Raw genomic sequence first — 14,537 nt, forward strand, 5'->3', positions numbered from 1 at the left:
AGAGGGACGCGCCCGGAGGGCCGGCCCTGGGGGACTCCCCTGGCCGCCCAGCTGTCGCTGCACCCAGTGGCCCACCTGGCCCGAGGGGTAGGGAGCCAGGGCACCAGGGCCACCGCTAACCTAGAAGCACCCTGCTCCCCGCACCTTGGTTTGAAACCGCAAAGGAGGGGGTTGGGTTTTTGTTTTCTTAAAGAAAAATCTGAAAAACAAACATAATTATAACCAGAACCATAAGAAGAATTAGAACCAAAGGTGTCATCAGCCTCCCAGTAGAAAACTGCAGCCTTTGGAGATGACCAAAAACATCACATTCCAGGGGCCGGAGGCCGCCTTGTGCACAGAGGGTGGACGGTGAGGGCCTCATAAAAGAACACACAAAAGGCGACTTAGACAGGAAAGCACCAGTACGTTTTGTATGTTTTTTTATTTGCTCCAGGTGGGGTTTTAATGGTCACTTGCCCACACTCTGGATTATTTCTGATCCCACCACAAGGAGCCCTCAAATCGGCTAATGTGAGAGATTGGGAATGAAGACCCCTTATCCTGTCATCTTACCGAGGGGGTCTCCTTTTTGAAAAACAAAACAAAACAAAACAAAAAAAAAAAACAAAACCGTCTCAAGGTTATTGCATGAGCCTGGATGAATCCCACTGTCAGCTCTCCACGGGCCGAGCCGGCTCCTCTCGCCCCCACCATGGGCAGGGAGGAGCGGGAGAACGCGGGCCCCAGCTTCTCCCCATCCGCCCTGCTCAGTATCAGGGGAAAGCCCACCGCGGCAACCGCTCACCTTCAAGCTGCCTCCCCTCTCCAGCCTCGGTTAAAACCCTTTGCGCATAAGGCAACGTGGAAGCTGATGTTTTTACTCGTCTCGCTGTTTTAAAGCACCATTATGAATTCGAGTTGCACAGTAGTTAACAGTACCTTTTATATATATATCTCCTATCTATCATATATATATAAACTGTAAACAAGAGGTAACAGCGGCTTCTAGAAACTGATTTTCTTCAAGGTTTCCTGTATGGTAGGCACCTGAAATACTGTGTAAAAGGGTCTTGTGTGTTCTGTCTCCCTGCTGCTAGTTGGGCTCTATTCTGCAGGACCAGGAATGGTGCTGGCAAGACAGCTCAGTGGCTGGGAGGGAATTCTGCCGCTGAGTGTCACTGTTTTCTGTCCCCTGCTTGTGCTCCTATCTGATCAGGCTAGAGACAACAACGGAAAAAAAAAAAAAAAAAAGATATATAGTTTAAAAAAAAAAATCCAATATATAGATTTCTATAGAATTTTCTTTTTTCCTTTTCTCCCATCCTTCCTCTCCCGGTATTGTTACTATTTCTTGTTACTGATTTTTTTTTTTTTTTTTTTTTGCTGCAAAACCCCTCTTGTTCCAGTCACAGCAAGAAACAAAAACCCAAACAAACAGAAAACCCCTCTGAAAAGAGTAGAAAACAAAAGGTTTGACCCAAAAAAAAAGGCGGGGGGGCAGGAGGGAGGGAGCTTGGTTTTGTTTTTTTTTAAATAGGACTGAAGGTTAACATTGAAAAATTAGGAGATGATGTCCAACCCTTTGTGCAAGGCAAAGCCCTCCGGTACTTTCGCCTCTGTGGTTTTTGTTTTAAATTCCTTTTTCTCTTCTGGGTGCTGATACTCCTCTCGATCCTCATGTTGTTGGTGTTTTGTTGTGTTTTGTGGTTTTTTGTTTTGTTTGTTTAACTTTGTATCACTACCTCAGTTTGCCCTCATGTCCCTTACACACAAGCAAAATATTCCTTCAGCGGAGCGAAGAGGTGGCGAATGACCGGCACGCTCCACGACCGGCCCAGCAGTCTCTGCCTCGCCAAGCGGCTCATGTTGGAGACGTCGGTATAGTGGACAGGGAAGCCAAACACCCTGGGGAGAGAAGGCAGAAAGGGTGGGGGTGAGCGCGGGTGGGCGCCATCCGGCTGCGTCTCCTGTCCTGGTCACCAGCCGTGACCCGGGCACCCTGCCACGTGCCGTGGATCTGAAGGGAGAGAAGCCAACCGTTGCCTGGGAGTGGCCACGTGACAGAAACGAAGTCGGGGGGCCCCTGGGGGGCTCAGTGGGTTAAGCCTCTGCCTTCGGCTCAGGTCATGATCTCAGGGTCCTGGGATCAAGGCCCGCATCGGGCTCTCTCCTCAGTGGGGAGCCTGCTTCCTCCTCTCTCTCTGCCTGCCTCTCTGCCCACTTGTGATCTCTGTCTGCCAAATAAATAAATAAAATCTTAAAAAAAAAAAAAAAAAGAAAAGAAACAACATTGGCCCTGGTGAGAGACGCCTCTGGGGCGTGCCCTGCTGGAGAGGGGGTGCAGCGGGTCCCCGAAGTCTGTCCATAATGAACACGAATCCCTAAGACCTCGCCCATGGGAGCAAGAGCTCAACGAAGGAGCCGAACTCCTGCCTGACTAGAGGAGCTCCAGGCTTCTGGCAGCTCTGATCGCCTGTGTCAAGGGTCGCTGTGGTTAACCTGCAGTTCCATGGGGGTGAGGCTGTGCAGTCCCGGTTTGTGAAGTCCCCAAAATGGGCAGCACGAGTGGGGGAAGCTCCTGGAGCTGCACTGTTTACTGGGAGCTTGGCGGGATCCCCTGGGGAGCCACAGCCCCCCAAACCCACTCCTAGACCCCTCTGACCCTGGGCCCGGCCTTACAATGCACAGGAACCTGCCGGGAAATGCTCGGGGAGACCCGCTGCTCACGTGGTATCCGCGGAAGCTATGAGCCCGGCTGGAAGGGGCAGCGAGCCCTCCCTCGGAGGCCGCAACTGCCACGCACCACGCACCCCAGGATGCCAGCACACGGCCTCGAGTACTACCTTTCCATTTCAGTGCACCATAAGATGTCTTCTTTCTCATTCATGAAGACGGGGAAATGCTGGTCTTTGCCCTGCTTTATGGAGTTCGACCTCGTAGTAATGGTCCTCACTTTGCTGAACTGGAAGACGAGGAGAGGAAAAGAGGAATGAGCACTCGCTCGCTGGCCACGCGTCCACCACGTGCGCCAGGCACAAGCCGGGACTGGAGACTCAAACCCGGACCAGGCCCGGTCCACACAGGAGGCTCCGGCGCGAGCCTCCACAGACCCCACTGCCCTGCTCTTCTCCCTGCTCGGAGGTCACCCGGCCACCCTTAGTCCGGTCTCGCTGGTCAAGGACTTGAGAGGGAGCAGCTCAAGCTGCTGAACTTCCTAAGTCTTCTAAGAACGGGTTCTCGCACACGTGTAGCGACTTGCAGGCAAAAGGCTGCCTAATTACTGAGGGGCTCCCGACAGACCCCTGGGGGCACCTGCAGCCCGGATCCCGACGCCCGGTACACACACTCCGGGAGATTTCTCTGGAAAGAAATGTAGCTTCCACGTCGCAGGAGAATGCACCATCCCGAAGGTTCGTCCGAGAGGGCGTGGCCACAACATTTACAAGGCCTAGCAGATCCAGGGACTTCGGCAAAGACTTCTTAAGCCTCTGCTCCTCATGGGACCAGCAGGCGATGCTCAACCAGGACAGACTGAAGACCGGGAAGGATTTCTGATCTCACTCTCCTTGCCCTCCAGGCTCTCCCCTGGGCCCTCTCCTCTGGCCCAGTGGTTGCACGACTCCGGGGCCACCTCAACTGTGTTCTCCGCACCCGCTGCCGACACAGGCCTGGAGAGCGCTTGGGCTCGGCCTGCCCTCTCGGGCCTTCTCCCTACCCCCTAGCCGAGAGAGGGCTCTGGCGCCGGGGCTGACCTTGGCTATTCTGCCGTGCTCCAGACACTCCTGCAGCTCCAGCTTATCATTCACAGTGGATGCCAACGGCCTAGGAGGCAGAAAGAGAAGGTGACGACAGAGATCGGGAGGGAAGTGGCCGGCAGTGTGGGCCCGGCTGCCAGGACTCACACGGAGAGGTAAGGGAGTACCGTTGTCAGCCGCACACATCGTAACCCCCTTCAAACTCCCCAGAACACACGCACACACACTGCAGCCCTCCACAGACTGTCCAAGCATTAGCCCTGAAACGTCAATTCCACGGCGTCTCAATCTACAAATAAGGAGATAACACCAGCCCAGAAGAAGGAAAACCCAACAACTTCTCGCCGGTCATAAAATATACTGAGTTCTAAAAGTATCTGTCCCAGAGGCGCCTGGGTGGCTCAGCTGGTTAAGGGCTGACTGCGGTTAGGGTGACGATCTAAGGGTCCTGAGATGGAGGCCCACTTCGGGAATCGGCACTGAGTGGGGCGTGTGCTAGTCCCTCTCCCTCTGCCTTCCCCGGACCCATGTGCTAACAAACAAACAAAATCTTTAAAAAAAAAAAAAAAAAAAGTATCCGTCACAAAGCAAGCTTTGGGGGTGACCAACTGTTCTGCATCTTGACCAAGGTGATGGTTGCATGGGTGTGTACACGGTGAAACTCATCGAAGCATGCACCTTGACTGTACGGTTTACAAGGCTTTAACCTCTGCACAGTCCCCAGAAGACTACAATTCTGTGACACTGAAGGTGTCACTTCTCAGAGGGTGAAGCAGATCACGGAATGTCACCTTTGGCGCTGACCTTTTCTGACATTTCACACAGCAGCCTACCATCTCAACGTGGGGACCCAAAGGGACCCGTGGCCAAAGTGCACGCCCCCAGCCTCCGCCCTGTTCACGCGCACACACAACGGTCTGCAGGTCAGCCATCCCACTGACAGGCCTCCTTCCCATCAATAAGCCTTCACAAAAGACAGCAGGTTTGTAAAGCAGGTATGAGACTCAGGATGTTCCTACAATTTTATGCTAAGGGCCCAGAGGGAGTGAAGACTGAAGCCAGACTACATGAGGGGAACAATTTACAGGTACAAGGTTGATAATGCCCTCTTAGAACATTCTGGAAAACATTTCCCTGCGTAACAGATATCCAGACTGGGTAGCTCTCACTCGGCTCCTGAACTGCTGTCTCAACCACCATTCCTTTCTCCTCATAGGCCTTTTTATAATCCAAATATTACACTGAAGAAATGAAGTTATCCTTCTTCCCGGACATTAATATCTCTACCCTCGGAACCTAAATGAAGACCATCCTCCCAACAGAGGACCTGAAGCCACAAAGTGCGTGGCTACTAAGCAAAGCAGGACTGTCGAAGCTGCACAGAGCAGGTGCGGCCTGGCCGTGGGCACCACTCTTCCCCATCCCGACTCCACCCTCCAGAGTTTCACCTCTGGAGGCTAAGGACAAGACGACTCTAGATCGGTCACCAATGGCACCATAACTGGCCATGTGACTCAGCAGTGTGGGGAGTCTCCTAGTTCAACTGCTAGCCATTGGTTTCTCAGGCAAATATTTTCTATACCTCGACTCCCCTTCTCCCGCAAAGGGAAGGAAACAGAACATGGTAGAGCAGCAAGCCAGCGAGCAGGGGAGGGGGCCCCCGAGGCCCACTCAGTGACCTCCTCCCCCTCGGGCTGAGCTGCCTGCAGATGCCAACCCGCTGCCACCCCAGGCCCAGGCACGCTCACCAACCTGTTCATACCAGGAAGGTTCCCCCAGAAGTAGCGGGCCCTGTGTGCAGCGGACACTTCTTTGGCATCAATCATCACAGGGTTGGACTACGGAACAGGAGAAAAGATGAAAGATGAGCGAGAGAGGAAGGGCAGACAGTGCCAGGACATCTTGCTTGTTCAGAGCCTTACAGCCTCAAAAGCGCTTGCTTCCTTTCTCAGGAAGCCTCGCAGTAGGACAGCCTGAAGCCTCCAGGAAAAGCCAGAATGGGACCCAGCCACATTACACATGCTCTCGTTAGAACATTCTAGACCACTGCAGCCTAACCACACATTCTGGGGTGACAGACAGGTGTTCTGTCTGCACTGCTCCGTGGAGTAGATGCAGGGGGCTAATGAGTACTCGAAATGAGGGAGTCTGAATGTTAATTTAAATACCGCACGTGGCTGAGGGCTACCCTAACCGGACAACGTAGCTTGAGCTCACCCAGAGGCTCTGAGCCAGAAAGTTCCAGTGAGTGTGGATGTGTTTGCTCTATGTCCAGATTATGAGCCAAATAGACACTTGCTCACACTTAAGAACACCAGCTCGAGGTGTTACTGACCCCCAAGACCCTGGAGAATGGGCTCGATCTCCCAGCCTGCCCACCCACCCTGAGAACGCCTCTGACCACAGAGACTCTCTCTGTGCTCAGACCCAGCTCCGCACTGACACAGGACCCACATTATGGGGGAATGAAAACAGGTAAGCCATGTTTTTTACTTTCCAGGTGCCAAAGAGCATCTGTCACAGTGCCAGGGAGCAAAGACAAGCCATTCTGGTCGGGGAAAACCAATGTAGCCATCTCAAAGTTTCCCCCAGGGAAACACCACTCAGAACCCTAAACTCTAGAAGACTAGCACCCCACCCTACTGGGAACAGTCGAGTCCTTGAAGACCTGAGGCCCGCACCCATACACTACCTCTTAAGAGTCAGACCACAGGCTCTTTCCAAAGGCGGCCTCTACCAGTGTTTCCTCCCTGTCTAACGGAGAGGCCCACGGGCTTCCCGAATAGCCCCCTGGCAAAGCAGAAGTCACGTCCCCAGCTCCACAATGCAGATGAGACAGGGATAAAGCAGCAGTCCAAGGTAGAAGCCATTAGTGAGCTGGTCAAACCAAGGTTGCTGGCTATACCTCGAGAAATCGCGAGATGTCCCTCTTGTCACTAACGCCCATGGCCACCACATTCTCAAAGAGCCAGAAGAAGGGGCGATCATCTCCCTCCTTGGGCCGCGCATCATGCAGGAGGCGGTAGAACTCAAAGAAGAGCCGGCCAGTGCCCTCTGAGAGGTCGGAAGAGAAAGCCGTCAGCGGGGGCTGTCTGCACGGGGCAGTGGTGTGGCTCGGGCACAGGGAGGGCAGGGGAGGGCAGGGCCGTCGGGAGTAGCTGTCCCAGGGCAGAAGTGTCCAAGGAGGAAACCTACGTGCGGAAGCACCAGCTCAGAGGGCGGAGGGGTGAGCGCAGCACCTACCGTAGAGTCCTTTCCGGGCAGGGTTGACGATGGAGAGGTCATTGCAAGGGCTGCCCCCAATCACCAGATCGAATGGGCCCCACTCCTGGATCTGGGAGGATAAAGGCAAGGGGATGGCCTGATGTCCGGGGGACGGAGGCAGAAAGGAAGAAGGAAATCATCTGTGGACTTGGCCAAAAAAGGACTTTGGCACCAGAGAGAGACGACCCAGTGGCTTCGTATGTTCACTGTATCCGTTCATAGGTACATACTACACACACACACACACACACACACACACACACACACGCAGCACCAGGTCAAATCACAGAGCTGCTCTGAGCTCGGGTTCTTAAACAAAGTGAAAGGATCCAATTGGATCATCTCTGAGGCCAGCAGGGAAACCATGTGCCCCCAACAGGAAAGGCAGCCACTTAAAGGGAAGATGGTCCTGGCTGGGCAGCTGTCTGGGGAGGCGCTCTGCTCCGTGCACTCTGGGCAGGGCATCGGGGCCATCTGAACGCCCTCCAAAGGCCCCTGGAGGCTGGTAAACTTGTTGCCAAGTGGATCAGAAAAATGGGAACCAAAGGTCTCTGCTACAAAGGCCCTGAAGCTAGCCAGGGGGCGGTGGGAGCCTCCGGAGGCCAGCTCCCGGTTCCTCTTGGAACCTGCCCCTTTTCCTCTCCACACAAGGAGGAACATGGCAGCTGAGGAGACTGGGGAAAAGGCCAAAGGAAGAGAGTCAACAAGCAAAAGGCAAGGGGGCTGTGGCTGCCCCCAGGAGCAAAGTGGGAGGGACACAGAGAGGGTGGGACGGGCCCCACGACACGGACATACATGCTTCTGTGTGACGCTGCGGACGTCCCCGACGTACATGATCTTCCCCTGGTGGCGCACCATGCCCACTGTGATGGAGTCCTCGCACACCTCGGAGGCGATGTAGCGGTCCACCTGAATTCCCAAGTCCTTCAGCACCAGAAGCCCTGCGCCAGCCAGCGAAAGGCATGGTCACAGGGGCTCCTTCCCAGCACCCTGGTCTGGGTGGGGGGCGGGGGGGTCTCTCTGGCCAGCTGGACATGTGGGTCAGCAACAGGCCTGAGCCCGACCTTGCCCAGTGAGCTGCAGGATCCTTCAGGAGCCTATCTGATGCCTACTTTGGTCTACTTAGGAGGCCATCAAGACCAGACAGTAGGTGGTTTCCAGAACCAGAGAGAACAGCAGGTGACTTTTGGGGTGGCCTTTTCTTTGCTGCTCCTACCTCCTGCATAGACACTCCTTCCTCACCCCACCCCCCGCCCATGGCCTCCAGCTGCAATTCTCCCCATTCTCCAAGACTCAACACATACGCCACCACCGGCTCCATAAAGATTTCCCCAACAGCACCCCCCACTGCACCCTGCAGCCCCCTACAAGCAACCCCTTTCCTAAGGCCCCAGCACTTTGCATTTCTCTCCCACTCCTCAGAACACTGTACACTAATACGGCCCTTGTCTTAGGTTGCAAATGCTCTTCAGAACAGAAAAGCTCATCCATGTTTCCTCCTGAGCAAACTACACTCACTTCCTTACCACGACCCCCTCACAAATGTTTGCTGGATTGCGGGCAAGGAAACGAGAACTCTGAGAGCCTCTGGAGAAACCGGGCTCAGGGGCGCCTGGGTGGCTCAGTGGGTTAAAGCCTCTGCCTTTGGCTCAGGTCAGGATCCAAAGGTCCTGGGCTCAAGCCCCGCATCCAGCTCTCTGCTCGGCAGGGAGCCTGCTTCCCCCACCACCCCCGCCTGCTTCTCTGCCTACTTGTGATTTCTGTCTGTCAAATAAATAAACAAAATCTTTAAAAAAAAAGAAAGAAAGAAAGAAACCGGGCTCAGCACCACCACTTCCACTCCTCCCACCAACCTCCCCACCGAGGAGTTTTTATAGCCTCTCAGGGTGTGGCGTGGTTTAAGAGGGCCTTGAGGTTCTGGCCTGGGAAACCAAGGCTGTAAATTCACTTCCCTGGGTTTATAGAATATCAACACCAAGCTGAGCACAGAATATAAACAACTGGCCTGGGGTGCCACCCCGCCCGGGCCCCCTGACAGCCTGTCCCCCTCTGGTCCCGTGAAGACACCCCATCCGAGGAAGGTTATTCCCCTCCGAGGAGCCATCGGCCTGGGCACATGGCAGGAGGCTGGGTCTGAGTCAGGAGCGCCCTCCGGGAGGGCTCTTGGGCAAGGTCAAGAACCACGTGAAACCACCTTCCTACCCAGTGCCCCAGCTCTCCCTACAAGAGAACAGTTTACGTGTATAATAACGTGTGTCTGAGGATGCTTGTCACAGCACTGCTCGTAACAGAGAAAACAGTCAACGACCCGACAGAGGGTTAGTTACGTAAATCATGGCACCTTCCACTCAGTGAAACCTTATGCGACATTTACAAATAAAGGACACCATTCCGTGTCAACATGAAAGTCACGACAGCAAATGAAAAAGCGAGTTACCACACACTGAGTTTTACTATCCTCTCGTTTTATTTTTCTATCTATGTAGGATTCTAGAAACACACATACATATATGCATGCAAAAAAAAATTAAAAAAAAAAAAAACAGAAAAGGAAACACACCAAAACGCTCATGATAGGATTACGGGCGATTTAACTATTCTTCAGACTCTCACTGATCGTTTTTTGATTTTGTTTTGTTTTCCTACCATGACTTACAGTCACTGTAGCCTATGTTTTTGTTCTGGTCGCCGAGTCTGTCCTTTGAGGCTTTGTGAAAGTCTTCAGTAATCTCTAACGATCACCCGGTCCTACATGGGATGGCCCTCCCCCGCCACCCACAAAGACACGTGCCCCCCCCCCGCCAGACACGGTGGCTGACCACGGATTTTACTTCTCACTCAACATGAAAGTTTCCTCGGCGGAGAACTATTTCAACGGCTGTCCCGTTAACTATCATTTGGTTTGGCCAGCGTGAAACACACGCGGAGCTCCCCCACCTGGGATGGGGACGGCAGCATCCTGTGGGGCTCGTGGGGCCTCGCGCTCACCTGTAGCAATTCCGTCAAATAGAGACAGCACCCGGATGGGCTTCCTCTTCTCGGCTGGGACAGGTGGGTACACCTTCGGGGGGTCCTAGGTGGCGAGCACAACGGGCCAGGTGAGCGCCCGAGGCTGACCCTCCCAGCCCACCAGGACGGCTCTGGCTTCAGACCCTCCCCCACTGCGAACCGGCACCCCGGCAAGCAGCTCAGGCCCCTCCACCCGGCCGGCCCCCGTGCCCTCCTGCTTGGCTGCGCCTGCGCTCGGGCTCCGGCAGGTACGGGGTAAGAAGAGGCGGCCCGGGGCCTGGCACTCACAAATTCCTGGTCGTGGTTGTTGGCAAAAAACATCTGGAGCCGCGAGGGCCAGTCATCCCGCCGCCGCAGCAGCCCGTAGGTGCCCTTGTGCCCGCACATGTAGCAGTTCCAGGGGTCCTCCTTGATGGCGGCCTGCGCAGCACCCGGCCCCACCAAAAGGTCCACACACTCCACACAGAAGCACCTGGAAGAAAGCCCAGTGTAGCAGGGGGGGAGGGGGCCCCTCTCGGCCCCCGAGGGAGCCGGGGCTCGGGAGAGGAGGGGGTTGGGGGAGTCGGGGGGCCTCACCTGCAGCAGTTGTTGTTCCCACACATGAGCACCTCGCGCCCCCCCGCAGCAGATGGTGCAGTAGGACTGGTAGCCGTCGTCATCGTACTGGTACGCGCACTCCAGGAAGCAGTTCTGGGGGGGCAGGGCGGGGGGCGGTCAGAGACCACGGGGCAGCACCCGGCCGGGCCAGGCCAAAGGAGGCAGGCTTTTCGCCCAGCCTCTGGGCCCTCGCCTGGGAACCACAGCGCGGCCTTGCACAAGGGAGCCCGCCCCCTACTGCGCCGCATGTGCGCGGCAGGGCCGACAGGTGTGCTGACCCAGAGCTTGCGCGGAATCGGGAAGCCCCCAGACAAGGTCAGGGAGGCAGCTGCACCCGCCTTGTCCCTCGCTGCAGCCCCGGGCTTTCCTCTTGGGTCCCCAAGGATGTGGGAGCCCATCCCCCCATCCGTCAGTCTGTTCTCCCCTCACCCCTGCCCCACATGAGGGACTGTGACACTGTGACAGAATGGGCTTTCGAGGGGGACAGAATCTTTCTGGGAAGGACAAATAAGAGCAAGTCAAACACTTCGATGCCCAAGGACCCATTTTATCAGGACTCTGCGTCCAGAGAGGACTGCAGGGTCACCATAGCAGCTACTCTAGGCGACAGTGAGCCCCACAAGGGGGGCAAAGGCGCAGACCACCGGGGGCCTACCTTACAGTTTTGGCACATTCCTCCGACGAAGAGAGGGTGTTCCAGGGTGACGTTGAGGCTCCCACAAGAGATGCAGATGTCTGGAAAACAAGGGGAGGAGAGAAAACAGAGTGAACGTCTTCAAAGGGCCCCTTCCCACCTTGGGGCCCAAGTTCAGCTCCAAAAAGGCTGTAAGAAAAGGGCGTGCTTAAGCAGCAGCCCAAGGAGCCAGCCAGGAGTCTAGGAGGGTGTCCCATGATACAGAGGGGCCATCGTGGCCCCAATCGCGATGTCCGTCCAGCTCTCAGAGCAGCAAAGCCGCCCACCCAGGAAACGCATAATTCAAGAACAGGAACCTGCCTCTGAGAAGAGGGCTTGGACCCTGGCTGTCTCTGCAGACAGTCCCTGGGCAGTCCTTCAGTCTTACACTCCTGTCCCCATCTCTGCCAGCTCTCAGGTGCGCTAAGGACCACTGGGTAAGAGCAGGTGAGGAAGAGTAAAAGGCCAAAGGTCACAAGCTCAAACAAATCCAAGAGAGGCCACCCTTCTCTGACCCACCGGAGTTCTCAAACCCTAATGACCAGCACGTGTCATTGAAAGGAAAGTAAGACGGTAGCACCAGGAAGACAGCCGTGTGGGTGAAGCATGGAGGGGTGGTGGGACGGGCCGGACAGAGGCCTTCACTGGGTACAGGTGTCCCGTGACGCTCGAACTTTCCTAAGTGCCTAGGCTAGTCTGCACCAGGCCCTGCGCTAGGAGCCTCCTGCCTGTCCTGGGGGCAACAGACCACGGACCTCCCAGGGAGTCAGTGGCCATTGGGACTCACCCTCGATATTTCGGCACTTCTGCCGCACCTCGTACACCAGCCGCTCTGCGGAGGGGAGGAGAGCACAGCGTCAGCGGCGGCCGTGAGGGCCATGCCCGCGCCTCTGAATGCCAGCCACTCTCTGCAAGGCCAGGCCAACTACCTCTTGTGCGTTCGTCAATTATCTCCTTGACCTTCGGCTTCTCCGTTGTGCTCTTCCGGGGCTTTTTGGCGGGTGGGGGTGGGGCATAGGCAGCTGCCTCGGGTTCGACCCACATGTCTGTGTAAACTTCTTTGTAGGGGTTCTTCTCTTCTGGATGGGGAGAGCAGGTGACGGGATCATGGTTACTGGCTCCCTCCCCTCCTCTACTCTGCCTACAGAGGGGTGCAGCCTGGCCCCCAACTTGTTTTAACTCCCAGCTCTCCAGTGCCAGCCAGCCAAGGGGAGGAGCTTATCCTGAGTCCCAGGGCAGCCCCGCCCCTATCCTGACCCCACGGAAAGGGAGACCCATAGCCGCTGCCCTCGGCCTCTCAACCACAGGGCTGGCAGTGCTCTCCAAGCAGGGCCTTCCCAGCCCTGGCACGGAGCTGCCCGGCTGGCAGGGGTCCCAGAAGGCTGGCCCAGGCACCTGCATTTACCTTCGGGTGGCTCCAGGCCCTTGGGGCCAGAGGGCTGGAAGCCTCCGAGAGCCCATTCGATCATCTGTTTGTTCTGCACCTCCACCGCCTTGGCAGTGTCGCTCTCGTCGCCGTCGTGGCAGGCCGGGAACAGCTTCCCCGCGCGGCTGCTGGCCACCTGGAGGCAACACGCAGCGGGGAGGGTATGAGGACAGGCTGGGGGGCAGCAAGGGCCGCCTGAGGCAAGAGCTGGGAGAAGGGGCGTGCAGAGAGGGGTGAGCCATGGGTGGGGGGACACGGGGGACAAAGGGAGTCTCAGGGCCTGGTGGGTGGACCCTCTGCCTAACCGCTGTACTCCACCTTCTAGACCAGCTAGGAGTCCCTGCTGCCCAAGCCCCCTCCACCCAGAGGGGCGCTCACCTGCAGGACTTCGTAGATGGCTTTGCGGTACATGGGCTGCTTGTTGTAGGTGGCCTGGTGGAAAGCACTGCAGAAGGAGCTTAGCGGCATCAGCTTCTCGACACACACCTGGAGGAACCACCAATGCCCTCGCTTTCTCCTCCTGCCACACCTGTCAAGCCCCCACCATGTGCCTGGCAATGGGCAGGGACTGGGGCATCGAGACAGTCTCTGCCCTTGAGGACCAGATGGATTGATACATAATTCCATGATGCTCAAAGGAGGAGTCTGACCCAAACGTGGGAGAGGACCAGAACGCAAGCAGGAAAGGAGCTCTGGAGAAAGCATCCTGGAAGGCAAGAGCTTGGCAGACACCCCAGCTCTCTGAGCCCCCCAGGGTGGCCCACTTCTCTCTAGGGCTTCTTCTGATCCCACGTGGAGACTGGCGGGGGTGGGGGGCACCAGCAGAGCCCAGTCCTTCCACCCCAGTTCCCCCAACCCCAAACCACAGGCCCTGGGACCAAGACCCGTCCCTCCCCGAGGCTACCGCCGAATCCCACGACTTACCACTGAGAACTTGCCGTCTCCAAACCACATGACCCAGCGCGTGCCTTCAGCTGCTCGGCTCCGGCCCGTCATCCACCAAGACACAATGCGGCCTGGCCACCAGGAGAAGCCCCGAAGTTTCCCCCACACCAGCTCCCCAATGCCAAAGCCCCGGCCGTCCTGGAGCCCCAAGGAGCAGAAGTCATTACGTGGCGGTCACGAGGCCCTGCCACCCTGACCCCCCCGTGGCAACCCCAGCCCTGGGCATCTGAGGGTCAGGACAGCCAGGAGGGAGCTCCATCTGAACCGACTGAGACAGAGCGAGACTGGGGAGACGAAGAGGCCTGGGGTCAGGTGGAGAGAGGAGAGCAGGACGGGAAGAGCTGGCAGTGGAAGGACCCAGGAAAGAGCTGGACGAGGCAGGTGAAGAAGTGAGCCGCTCACCTCGTACTCCGGCTCATCATCCGCGGCTTTGGTGGCGTTCTTGTCCCCCGCGTCCGCCCCCACGGGCTCAGGTGTGGTGGCCACTGTGGGGGAGGCGGGGTCGGTGGGCTGCTGCACGGCAGGAGGGCTGGCCTCCTCTACCTTCTGAGACTCGCCCGAGCCCTGGTTTTCTTCCACAGCATTCATTACTGCGATCACCTTGGCTTTCTTCTCAGCCTGGAGAAATAAGGAACAAGAGTTACCTTGACCTCTCCAGGTCACTTGACACTGGGGCGGGGGGCCCTCTCCTCCATCTCTCTGTGGTCTGGAGACAATGACAGGAGGTGAAGGACTGAGTTCTTTGCTCATCAACTGGCTTGCCACGGAAAATGGGAAAATCTGAAGTTGGTCTGTGACCTCCAATCATTTGGCTGGTTTCCAACCTTCTCTTGTGCCGCTCACGAACACTTCCTCCATAGGTCAGCCTCGGTCAGCGGCCCACCCT

The 14,537-nt window shown here is 56.6% G+C and overlaps 1 protein-coding gene across 1 annotated transcript in view; it reads right to left on the reverse strand.

Annotated features, from left to right (window-relative positions):
• Positions 1-1,343: 1,343 nt before the first annotated feature.
• DNMT3A (DNA methyltransferase 3 alpha) overlaps positions 1,344-14,537 on the reverse strand; it is a 70,425-nt gene continuing 57,231 nt past the window's right edge. The window contains 18 exon segments of the mRNA XM_032866974.1: positions 1,344-1,887; positions 2,826-2,944; positions 3,735-3,804; positions 5,490-5,575; positions 6,643-6,791; positions 6,981-7,071; positions 7,797-7,942; positions 9,990-10,074; positions 10,299-10,482; positions 10,587-10,630; positions 10,632-10,700; positions 11,263-11,342; positions 12,068-12,112; positions 12,210-12,359; positions 12,686-12,842; positions 13,085-13,192; positions 13,631-13,789; positions 14,054-14,269. Of these exon segments, the coding sequence (XP_032722865.1) occupies positions 1,746-1,887; positions 2,826-2,944; positions 3,735-3,804; positions 5,490-5,575; positions 6,643-6,791; positions 6,981-7,071; positions 7,797-7,942; positions 9,990-10,074; positions 10,299-10,482; positions 10,587-10,630; positions 10,632-10,700; positions 11,263-11,342; positions 12,068-12,112; positions 12,210-12,359; positions 12,686-12,842; positions 13,085-13,192; positions 13,631-13,789; positions 14,054-14,269 (2,100 nt within the window). The 3' untranslated portion in view covers positions 1,344-1,745.

The sequence above is a fragment of the Lontra canadensis genome, unplaced genomic scaffold, assembly GCF_010015895.1.
Source record: "Lontra canadensis isolate GAN:19392208 unplaced genomic scaffold, GSC_riverotter_1.0 scaffold32, whole genome shotgun sequence".
Classification (NCBI taxonomy): Eukaryota; Metazoa; Chordata; class Mammalia; order Carnivora; family Mustelidae; genus Lontra; species Lontra canadensis.